Below are 12814 nucleotides of genomic sequence, written 5' to 3' on the forward strand. Positions count from 1 at the left end.
GCACTGATAGACAGTCCCGGCACAGGACTGAGGTGGGGGGACGCTTTAACAATGGCCAAGTGTCTCCAGTGGGATGGATTGCTGGGTGTATGGAGGTGTAGGTGGGCAGAGCGGGTGCAGGAAGGGGTAGGTAGGTGTCCCTGAGGAGGGGGAGGGGCGGTGGTAATAGAGGGGTATGGGGGGAGGTCACATGGGGTGATGCCGGCAGCTGTACACTCTCCGGAGTCTAGGCGGCGGAGGGATGTGAGGCGGCTGTGCCGGATCTTTATTCTGGAGCAGGCTGCCTGTGTGTGGCTGGATCTCATTGTGATTGAAGTGCGCCGGTAACCGCTGGACTCCGCCGCGCTGATACTTTGTGTCCCCTGTGGGTGTGTGTGAGAGACACCGTCACCGGAGACACCACCGGCCACCTCCTCCTCCTCACCCTGCTCCAGGTACAGACATTCCTCCATCACTCCTATCCCACCATTCCCATCCCTCCAGTCCCCACACTCCTATCTCTTCATCCCTACACTCCTATCCCACCATTCCCATCCCTCCATTCTCCACACTCCATTCTCCACACTCCATTCTCCACACTCCTATCCCCACACTCACATCCCTCCAGTCCCCACACTCCATTCACATCCCTCAAATCCCCACACTCACATCCCACCATTCCCTACACTCACATCCCTACACTCCATTCACATCCCTCCAGTCCCCACACTCCTATCCCACCATTCACATCCCTCCATTCCCCACACTCCTATCCCACCATTCACATCCCTCCAGTCCCCCCACACTATCCCTATCTTTATATCCCTACACTCCATTCCCATCCCACCATTCCCTACACTCACATCCCTACACTCCATTCACATCCCTCCAGTCCCCACACTCCTATCCCACCATTCACATCCCTCCATTCCCCACACTCCTATCCCACCATTCACATCCCTCCAGTCCCCCCACACTATCCCTATCTTTATATCCCTACACTCCATTCCCATCCCACCATTCCCTACACTCACATCCCTACACTCCATTCACATCCCACCAATCCCTACACTCCATTCACATCCCTCCATTCCCTACACTCCATTCACATCCCTCCATTCCCCACACTCCTATCCCACTATTCCATACACTTACATCCCTACTCTTCTATCCCACCATTCACATCCCTCCATTCCCCACACTCCCATCCCACCATTCACATCCCTCCATTCTCATCCCACCATTCCACACACTCCTATCCCACCATTCACATCCCTCCATTCCCTACACTCCATTCACATCCCTCCATTCCCCACACTCCTATCCCACCATTCCCTACACTCACATCCCTACTCTTCTATCCCACCATTCACATCCCACCATTCACATTCCTCCATTCCCCACACTCCTATCCCACTATTCCATACACTTACATCCCTACTCTTCTATCCCACCATTCACATCCCTCCATTCCCCACACTCCCATCCCATCCCACCATTCACATCCCTCCATTCTCATCCCACCATTCCCACACTCCTATCCCTCCATTCACATCCCTCCATTCCCCACACTCCTATCCCACCATTCCCTACACTTCATTCACACCCCTCCATTCCCCACACTTGTACCATTCCCTACACTCACACCCCGCCATTCACATCCCTCCATTCCCCACACTCCTATCCCACCATTCCTTACACTCACATCCCTACTCTTCTATCCCACCATTCCCCACACTCCTATCTCTCCATCCCTACACTCCATTCACACCCCTCCATTCCCCACACTCGTACCATTCCCTACACTCACATCCCACCATTCACATTCCTCCATTCCCTACACCCCATTCACATCCCTCCCATCCCTACTCTTCTATCCCACCACTCACATCTCTCCATCCCTACACTCCATTTATATCCCTACTCTTCTATCTCACCATTCACATCCCTCCATTCCCTACACTCTATTCACATCCCTCTATTCCCATCACTCACATCCCTCCATTCCCCACACTCACATCCCACCATTCCCTACACTCCATTCACATCCCTCCATTCCACACACTCCTATCCCACTATTCCATACACTTACATCCCTACTCTTGTATCCCACCATTCACATCCCTCTATTCCCATCACTCACATCCCTCCATTCCCTACACTATATTCACATCCCTCCATTCCCATCACTATATTCACATCCCTCCATTCCCTACACTATATTCACATCCCTCCATTCCCTACACTATATTCACATCCCTCCATTCCCTACACTATATTCACATCCCTCCATTCCCTACACTATATTCACATCCCTCCATTCCCTACACTATATTCACATCCCTCCATTCCCTACACTATATTCACATCCCTCCATTCCCTACACTATATTCACATCCCTCCATTCCCTACACTATATTCATATCCCACCACTCACATCCCTCCATTCCCTACACTTTTTTTTTTTATAAATTTAGTTTAGATTTTTTCTTATTTCAGTGAAGCTTTTATCCACAGACTTCTCACTATTATTCCATCATATTCTCCTTTATATCCAAGTTTGTTATCAGGAGCATTGGATTGCCTGATATCACTTTATCACTCATCCTATTATCTGAAAATGAGGCATTGGGGTTCCCCCCCCTTTTTTTTCCCCCTCTTTATTATTAATTGGTTGCTTCCACTGTTTTATATATATCTTTTTTTACATTGGATGTGTCTTTTGTCTCTGTGTGTTAGATTGCTTCTAGGAAGTGCTGCGGGAGTCAGGAATGCCTCCAGTTGTGGAAAAATCTCTGAGCAATCCCCGCAAGAGGACCAAATCCGAGAGCCACTCAGAGGAGGAGTTCAGCGAGGACGAAGCACCGAGGGGTGAGCATTTAGGCATCGCATGTTCAGCTTTGTCTGCAGATCCCTGGCATGCGGAGGGTTAACAGGCAAGGCGTTTGGCAGTTTTTGAGAAAGTCGGAAAGCCTGCCAAGGTCACCGGCGTTCACATCGTTATATCGTCATGATTGAGCAGGGCTTTCAGAAGGTGTCTTGGCAAGGCTTCAGCCTCCTGCTGGTTGTTCTGAGGCTTCAGTGGGTGGATCTGGGGTGCGATTCGATTATTTTCTGATTATGCGTTTTAGTCTTTTATACTTGCTGCCTCTGCTGCAGTGAATTTGCACAGAGCAGCCCTGATCCTCCTCTCCTGGGGTCCCTCTCCGGTGCACCTGGCCCCTCCCTCCTGTTGAGTGCCCTCACAGCAAGCAGGAAAGTTCAGCACACACCAGAGTCGCACTCCGGCTGGCCTGGATGGGACATCTGCCCCTCAGCTCTCCAGCAGCCCAGCTAATGTCTCCTTTGCAGGCGCCATTTTATTGGAGTTTGCCCATATACACAGAGTGGAGTTGGTCTTCAACAAAATGGTGCCCAAAAACCCACAACTATGGGACAAATGTTATTTGTGAATGAGATAAACTACACTGAATGGGCGGGTGATATGAAGAGTGGGAGTGGGAGAGCCGGGAAGAGAAGAGGATAAAGGCCAAGGTCTGCCTGAGCCTGTCCTGCACCCGAGCAATGGAGGAGGTGAGGTCAGTTTGACATCTCCAGCCAGGCCACACAGAGTCTATGGTGAGAAGGGGGGTCACTGTGGTCACCAGAGTCCTCCTTCACATCATACCCTTTACATCAATGTCTGAAGGATTACCCCCAATGCAAGGTAGAACTCTGCAGGCCCTGATGTAAAGGGGAATGCTGTAGACTGATGTAACGGGAGGGGCCACCTTACATCGGAGTTTCCCTTTACATCAGGGCCTGCAGAGTTCTACCTTGCACTGTAAGGGGGAACCCTGCGCACTCTGGTGTAAAGGGGAACTCTGATGTAAAGGGAAATGCTGTGGACCATAATGTAAGGGGGACCATGGTCACCAGAGCCCCTATACATCAGGGTCCGCAGCGTTCCACTTTACATCAGAGTTCCCGTTTACATCAGGATTCACAGAGCTCCCCTCTTCATCAGGGTACACTGTAAGGGGGAACCCTGTGGACTCTGATGGAAGGGAGAACTTTGTGGACTGTTATGTAAAGGGGAATTATGGAATCTGATGTAAGAGAGAGCTCTGACGTAAAGGGGAACTCTGCGATATAAAGGGGAACTCTCTGGACTGTGATGTAAGGGTGGGGTGTCGGGGGGGGGGGGGGCCCTTTATGGTTTCTTGCACCAGGGCTCTGAATGTTCTAGTTACGCCTCTGCTTCCTTCCTCTCCCCTGACTGACTTTGGTAGCAGCAATGGCTCCGCTGCTGTGTCTCAGCCAATCAGGAGGCAGAGTCTCGGACGGTCGAGACACTCGGGTAAGTATTAGGGGGGCTGCTGCACACAGAAGGTTTTTATCTTGTAGGAGTCCTGAGGTTTTTCACCCTAAAGAGGAACTGCAGTCTGCTCACATAATTTGTAATGAAAACGTTCTGAAGCTTCCCTCCAACCACTTTGCATATTATTTTATATATACTGTGATTCTGTACTTGCCAATAATGTTGCAGAAATTTCCCTCCAATGAGTCTGGCTGCATCCATTTTAACTGTGGGCAGCTCAAGCTGCTGCCTGTTAACTTCCTGGATTTACACACACATCTGGAGCTTTCATTGGCCCTCTTATCACTCATCCCCCCTCCCTTACTGGTAAACTCTCTCACAAGAGTGAGAGAGCGCCGTCCATGATGTCATAGGCCTAGGCTTTTTACCAGACAAGAAGCAGGAAGTGGGCTGCATAATGTATTTACTAGCAGAAAAAACAAGAAGGGTAGAAGATTTAATGGATGGAAAATAGAAAAGGACTGAAGTTTCGCTTTAATGCATATGAAAAATCTTCTGTGCTGCAGCAGCCCCCCTTTTTTCTTACCTGAACTTGCGAGGAGAACGAGCCCAGCAACTCCAGCCGCTTTCTCGTGTCCTCATTGGATAGATTGGTAGCAGCAGGAGCCATTGTCTCCTGCTGCTGTCAATCAAATTCAGTGACCCAGGGGGCGGGGCTGAGTCCTGCAGTCTGTCAATGGATGCAGCAGCAGGACAGTGCCGAGTGCCCCTATTGAAAGCGGTTCTCTGTGGGGGCACTTGATGAAGGGGAGGAGCCAGGAGCGGCACTGGGACACCCCAGAAAGTGAGGATCGGAGCCGCTCTGCAAGACCAGCGAAATCGCGACTCGCGTATTGGGAACCGGGTAGTGAAGCCGCAACGCTTCACTTCCTGATTCCCTCACCGAGGATGGCAGCGGGGGCAGTCGAAAGACGAGTGATTGCTTGACTTTTGGCTGCCAATATCGCGGGCACCCTGGACAGGTAAGTGTCCATTTATTAGAAGTCAGCAGCTGCAGTATTTGTAGCTGCTGGATTTTAATAATTTTTTTTTTTTCGTTGGACCTCCGGTTTTTAACAAGTGTCTATACTGTTTACAATTCAGTAATACGCTCTCTCACCCTGCTCTGCACATGCTCAGTTGCTCTCTATTTTTTGGCACTGTGCCTAAAATATGGAGGCCAACATGCTGACAGCCTAAAGATTTACTGCTGCTCAGGGGCTTTGGACTTTAGCAAGAAGAAATGGGAACAATGTTGGAGGCAATTTACAACACACACACATTTTGTCAGCATACTTATGAATGTGGAATATGTGTTCCTTGCCCAAAAAAACATTCGGCCGGATTCAGCAAGAATTTACGCCGGCAGATCCGACTGGCGTAAGTCTCTTACGCCGTCGTATCTTAGGGTGCATATTTACTCTGGCCGCTAGGTGGCGCTTCCGTCGTTTTCAGGGTAGAATATGCAAATGACCTAGATACGCCGATTCACAAACGTACGTGCGCCCGGCGATTTTTTTTTTACATGTTTTGCGTAAGGCTTTTCCGGCGTAACGTTGCTCCTGCTTCTATGAGGCGTACGCAATGTTAAGTATGGACGTCGTTCCCGTGTCGAATTTTAAATGTTTTACGTCGTTTGCGTAAGTCGTTCGCGAATAGTGCTGGACGTAATTTACGTTAACGTCGAAACCAATACGTCCTTGCGGCGTACTTTGGAGCAATGCACACTGGGATATGTACACGGACGGCGCATTCGCCATTTGTAAAAAAACATCAATCACGTCGGGTCACCACCCATTTAAATAAAACACGCCCCCCTCATCCTCATTTGAATTAGGCACGCTTACGCCGGCCCCATTTACGCTACGCCGCTGTAACTTAGGAGGCAAGTGCTTTGTGAATACAGCACTTGCCTCTCTGATTTACGGCGGCGTAGCGTAAACACGATGCGCTACGCCGCCTGAAAGATGCGCCCGGCTACCTGAATCCGGCCCATTCTGTTTGCACAAAAAGTTTCCGAAGTAGTTGGATTGAAATTCATTTGGTCCCTGCTGAAGCGTCGGAATTTAAATAGTTGAGGATAGCAGATCCTCACAGTAACCTTCTATAGAGAGACCAGGGTTAAAGACAAATAATATACTTTATTGAAAACAATGTAGCAATGAGTAACATTAAGATAAACATCCCACACTACCACCAGTGCAAAAGATTAAAAAGACAACGTTGTCAAAGTGGATACAAAGAGCTGTTGGCAGCACACCTCAATCATGCATGAAGATGGCAAAATCCTTGTATAAGTTGCTGTTCATGGACCTGTCATTGAATGGTCACCCCAAGGACAGGAAGTGCCTGTAATCCAAGGTGGGTGTCACAGAAAGTTGAAGCCTGGATGGATCACTTCTGTGGGATCAGCGATGTACAATGAAAAAGCTGGAACTGCACTGAGGTTTAGACTTGGGCTGATCAGACGGACAAAGTACAGCGGAGATGCATTGTAAAAAATGTGCTGGCTCTAAGTTTTCAGATGGGTAGAGTTGTGAACTTGGGATTTCAGATCTGCCGATATGCAGGATCCAAACCAGGGAGGTGTGACATGGCATTTTATTGGCCATCTTTTGGGTATCGCACAGATCATTTAATCTCTTCCACTAGATCGGTGGTTTCTAGTGTTGGGTGATTGGTGCAGTTAGTTTATGGAGCAGTAAGTATATAAGCAGTTGTATATGGGGGGGGGGTCCACAGCAAGGATAGATTTTCTCATTCCCGGAGTTCAACTCTAAAGCAAGATTAAACTCAAATTATTTATTATTGTCCAGCAATCTGAAATGCCCCTCCGCACTTCTCCAGTCTACAGTGCTGCATATGGAGCAAACTGCTGATTTTAGAGCATTAGAATGGTTCGAGATGATAGTAAGGCAACAAGTAACTACTCGTTACAACCAAGATATGTAGGATACCATCTCTGAACACAGCACATTGAACCTTATAGCAGATGGGCTACAGTAGCAGAACACACCTGTCAGGGAAGAATAAGAAAGTGAGGCTACAATTCACACAGGCTCACCAAAATTGGACAATAGAAGATTGAAAAAACGTTAACTGGTCTGATGAGTCTTGATTTCGGCTGCAACATTCAGATGGTAGGTTCAGAATTTGGCATAAACATGAAAGCATGGATGCATCCTGCCTTGTATCAATGGTATAGGCCAGGGGTCTCCAAACTTTTCAAACAAAGGGCCAGTTTATTGTTCTTCAGACTTTAGGAGGGCCAGATTGTGGCCAACGGGGGGCAGAAAATGTCCCAGGCCCAGCACCAGTGAGAATAATGATGGCCTCAGGGTTGGTGGTCAGTAGGAGGAGGAGTAGGACCCCTATCAGTAGGAGGAATAGTATCCCATCATTGCTATCAGTAGAAGAAATAGTGCCCCCTTGTTAGTGGGAGGAATAGTGCCTCAAATCAGTTGGAGGAATAGTGGCCCAAGGGCTGGATAAAGGCTAGCAAAGGGCCACATCTGGCCCTCGGGCCGCAGTTTGGAGACCCCTGGTATAGGCTGATGATGTGGGGGAAAGGGGATATTTTCTTGGCACGCTTTGGGCCTCTTCATACCAATTGAGCATCGTTTAAACACCACGGCCTACCTGTGTGTTGTTGCTGACCATGTCCATCCCTTTATGACTACAGTGTCCCCATCTTCCGATGGCTCCTCACAGAAGAAAAATGCCCCATGTCACAAAGCTCAAATCATCTCCTCACTGGTTTCTTAAACATGACAATGAGATGGCTGTACTCCAATGGCCTCCACAGTCACCAGATCTCATCCAATAGAGCACCTTGGGACGTGGTGGAATGGGAGATTCGCATCATGAATGTTTAGCCGACAAACTACAGCAACTGCGCGACACTATAATGTCACTATGGATCAAAATCTCTGAGGAATGTTTCCAACACCTTGTTGAATCTATGCCATAATTAAAGCGGAGGTCCGGCATTAAAAAAAAAAAAAAGAATTAAAAGTCAGCAGCTACAAACACTGTAGCTGCTGACTTTTAATAAGGACACTTACTTGTCCAGGGTGCCTGCGATGTTGGCAGCCGAAGTCGAGCAATCGCTTGGTTCTCGTCTGCCCCGCCGCCATCCTCAGTGATGGAATCAGGAAGTGAATAGTTGCGGCTTCACTTCCTGGTTCCCTACTGCGCATGCAAGAGTCACGTTGCGCTATGTGAATTGGCAGATGTCTCCTGGGACACACACAAGGTCCCAGAAGACACCGCTCCCCATTTCCCAGGAGGAAGCGCGAGGAGGAGGAGGAGAACGAAGACCACGCGGATGAGGAAGTGGGAGATTAGGACGATCTGCCTAGTAACAGCCATTTCTGGTAAGTATAAAATTTTTTTTTTTTTTTTTTTTTTTTAATGGTGGACTTTTAAGTCAGTTATGAAGGTTGAGACAGCAGCGAGGTGCCATTGACTCCCGCTGCTTTCAATCAGTCAGCCAGCCAATTAGGAGAGAAAGGGGGCAATGCCTTGGCTCTGTGTCTGAATGAATACACTGAGCTGTGGCTCGGCTCGGGTGCCCCCATAGCAAGCTGCTTGCTGTGGGGGCACTTAACAGAAAGGAGGGGCCAGGAGAGCCAAAGAGGGACCCGAGAAGAGAAGGATCTGGGCTGCTCTGTGCAATACCATTACACAGAGCATGTAAGTATAACATGTTTGGTAGTGTTAACCAAAAAAACACTTTTTTTTTTTTTTTTTAACAGAAACAACTCGAATTTAGTGCCACTTTTAAACAGTGCTTGATGAGGGCTTATTTTAAAGTATGTGTATTATTTGGATAACGTAGGGAAGGGCTAGACCTTTTGTCAAGTTTGTATTGCTCTCTGTGTCCCTGATGGGGAGATTCACTCCTCTGTATTTGGACTGGTGACTATTGTTACCTAGACAAAAAATGGGGGATATCCTATAATTTTTGAGTTGTCCTTCAGAGCAAGATATGGGGGGATCTATCAATGGAGACAAATGTTTCTATGGCCATTCTCTTAAGAGGAGAATTCCATTCAGTTTGGAGGGATTCCCTGTCATTTCCTGTTCCGTCTCCAGGAAATTGCCCCAGCAAGACCGAGACAGCAAAAAAAAAAAAAAAAAAAATGCGCTTAATAGGGGTTTTAACCCTTCTGTACAAAGTTTTGACTTTACACGATCTTAACGGGAAGGTTGAGTGTTAGGGAGTGGTAAAGTGTAGCATTAAATATACCCACAGGTATATGTAGGTATACTCAAACATAATATATATAATATATGTGTTTATTATATTAGTTTTATTATTATGAGAGATATATATATATATATATCTCTATCATCATAATAATAATAAACATAATACAGGCATACCCCGCTTTAAGTACACTCACTTTACATACACTCGCGAGTAAGGACATACCCCTGAGTGTATGTAAAGTGCCTTACAAGCACTGTACAGACATTTTGCAGCCGCAGTAGAAGGGGCTGAAGCTCAGAGAGCATAGCCCGCCCTGTTCCAGTGTGCCCCTGACACCCCCACTACAGCCCCTGAGACCTTAACTACAGCTCCTAACACCCCCACTACACCCTATAAGTGAAAAAAGGTATTGTTTCACTTTAAGTACATTTTCGTTTTACATACATGCTCTGGTCCCATTGTGTACTTAAAAGTGGGGTATGCCTGTATATAAACTATTTTTTTTAATTTATTGTTTTTGTGTCCTTTGCTACTTTCTGTAGTGATCCTGCCAGAAACGTCCTGTCATAGGGTGACAATGATTACTGCCATGGTCCCAAACCAGGAGTGGTGGTGTCACTCTGAAGCACGCTCCCAGCGGATCTATAAACTGACTGAACTACAATGCAAATGCACAGCACGCATGCGCATTCAGCCCCTTGCTCCCAGCTGGGGTTCAGAGCCTTTCCCATTCACCGCCTCCATCAATGCTCTTGTACTCAAATTGACACTTTGTGAGTTTGTACATTACACGGAGAAGAATGTAATTCCCACTTTTCAGCTGACCCTCCAGAGTTGGGTGGCTAGGGAAGAGCGCAGCAGAAACTGTCCCTGCAAAGGTGTGTGTGTGTGTGTGTGTGTGTGTGTGTGTGTGTGTTTTATTTATTTATTTAACTTTTTGGATTGGGGTATTATTATATCTTGCATAAAGCTTGTTTCTGGATAGTTACAAATCCACATCTCAAATTTATTTTATGAATTCCTGGACACCTAGTTTCTTACCTGAAACCACAGTCATGTAATAGAATGGGTCCCAATTCTTCTTGTCTTTATTATTGGAGTTTACTTTGTGTAGTACCCATGTCACTTGGGTGGTTGCTGCCTATTGGCTGTTAAAGTGGACCTTTTGCCCCTTTCACTGAAAATCACAACAGCACGCTGCTCTATAGGATTATATTCATTATATTCATCTAGGGCTGCTTTTCATAATCGATTAGTTGGCCGATTATTGTTTTCGATTAATTGGTTAATAACCTTAAAAAAAACAAAGGTCATTTTGCTGCAATTTTAATTTTTACATATTTTTTTGGCCATTTTGTTGTTGGACACATTAACCACTTAAGACCCGGACCATTATGCAGGTAAAAGGACCCGGCCAGTTTTTGCGATTCGGCACTGCGTCGCTTTAACTGACAATTGCGCGGTCGTGCGACGTGGCTCCCAAACAAAATTGGCGTCCTTCCCCCCCCCCCCCCCCCCCCACAAATAGAGCTTTCTTTTGGTGGTATTTGATTACCTCTGCGGTTTTTATTTTGTGCGCTATAAACAAAAATAGAGCTTTTTGCTATAATAAATATCCCCAAAAAAAGATATAAAAAAACATTTATTTTTTTCTCAGTTTAGGGCGACACGTATTCTTCTACATATTTTTGGTAAAAAAAAATCGCAATAAGCGTTTAACGATTGGTTTGCGCAAAATTTATAGCGTTTACAAAATAGGGGATAGTTTTGTTGCATTTTTGTTTTGTTTTGTTTTCGTGACTGCAACATTATGGCGGACACTTCGGACAATTTTGGGACCATTGTCATTTTCACAGCAAAAAATGCATTTAAAATGCATTGTTTGGGAGTTAACCACAGGGGGCACTGAAGGGGTTATGTTTCACCTAGTGTGTGTTTACAACTGTAGGGGGTGTGGCTGTAGGAGTGACGTCATCGATTGTGTCTCCCTGTAAAGGGGATGACACGATCGATGCAGCGCCACAGTGAAGCACGGGGAAGCCGTGTTTACATGCGGCTATCCCCGTTCTTCAGTTCCGGGGACCGATCGTGGGACCCCAGCGGCGATCGGGTCCGCGGGTCCCGGAGCTTCGGACCGGGGCGCGTGCCCGCGACCCACGGCTGGGTAGATGTACAGGATGTGCCGGTACGTCCATCTGCCCAGCCGTGCCATTCTGCCGGCGTATATTTACAGGCGGCGGTCCTTAAGTGGTTAAACACAAATTGCTGCAAAAACGCATTATATGCTTTTCTGCAGCTTCTCCATTGAAGTATATTGAACCAAAAAAGCAGCGTTTTAAAAAAAAAAGTCCTATCCCTTTTCAAATACGCAGCAGCTGAAAAAATCATGGATGTGAACGTGTCCCATAGGAAACCATGTAAATGAACTGTAGTGTGTTTCTGCAAAAAGCACCAAAACACAGAGGTGTGTCCCAGGCCTGAGATGTTTAGTAACATAATGGGGGTAAAAAAAAACTAAAATTAGTACAAAAAGAGCAAACAATCGCCACTGTAAGGGGTTATTTTTTTTTCTGTGGGACAGTGAAAGTAATTTTTTATATATATATATATATATATATATACACACACACACACACACACACAGTAGCGATTTGCTCTTTTTGTACTTTTTGATTAAGGCTTACCTGTAGGTGCTTGCAATATCTCTGAGACATTTGCAATTTCTCCGAGCGACGACTTCAATGGCGCATGCGCCGTCTTGAAAGGGCACACTGTGCCGTTTCAAGCCGGGGTCATGCCGTGAAAAGCGTCTCCCGTGCAGGAATGAAGTCACGTGACTCCGGCCAGTCACAAAACCGGAGTTCGCGGCCCCCGGAAGAAGACGGGTGAAGATGGACGCTCGCTGCCAGCATGGAAGACGGTGACATTGCGGGCTTCTACTGCCAGTAAGTGTCACATAATGGGCTACTATGCGATGCATAGTAGCCCATTGTGCTTTACCTTTGCAGTGAAAGATGGAGAAAGTAACACCCATCGGGATTTACTTCCTCTTTAAAATAGTCAGATGGATCGCATGACTTTTCTATTGTATGAGGCACACAAGAATCTGCAAATAATCGTATATGATTGCATATTGTTTCAAATGTGTGTGATTAACTTGCTACTACATGCTGCTTGTTTATTTTCCTCCATAATGAGCCATTTGTTTTGTTTATTGAAGTATGGCTTTTTTCCGTATTCAGTTCCCAATGGAGCAAAGTACAAGTAGTACTTTGTCCCGT

At 46.7% G+C, this 12814-nt stretch overlaps 1 protein-coding gene across 2 annotated transcripts in view; it reads left to right on the plus strand.

Annotated features, from left to right (window-relative positions):
• The first annotated feature begins 211 nt into the window (after positions 1–211).
• Positions 212–12814, plus strand: part of RCOR2 (REST corepressor 2) — a 49196-nt gene continuing 36593 nt past the window's right edge. Inside the window, exons 1-2 of one of the 2 annotated variants that reach the window (XM_040329056.1) lie at positions 212–434; positions 2719–2850. In XM_040329056.1, coding sequence (XP_040184990.1) covers positions 2751–2850 — 100 coding nt within the window. In that variant the 5' untranslated portion in view covers positions 212–434; positions 2719–2750. The remainder of the gene's footprint in view (positions 435–2718; positions 2851–12814) is intronic. The other variant, XM_040329055.1, reaches the window with a different exon arrangement.

Source organism: Rana temporaria, chromosome 11 (assembly GCF_905171775.1).
Source record: "Rana temporaria chromosome 11, aRanTem1.1, whole genome shotgun sequence".
NCBI lineage: Eukaryota > Metazoa > Chordata > Amphibia > Anura > Ranidae > Rana > Rana temporaria.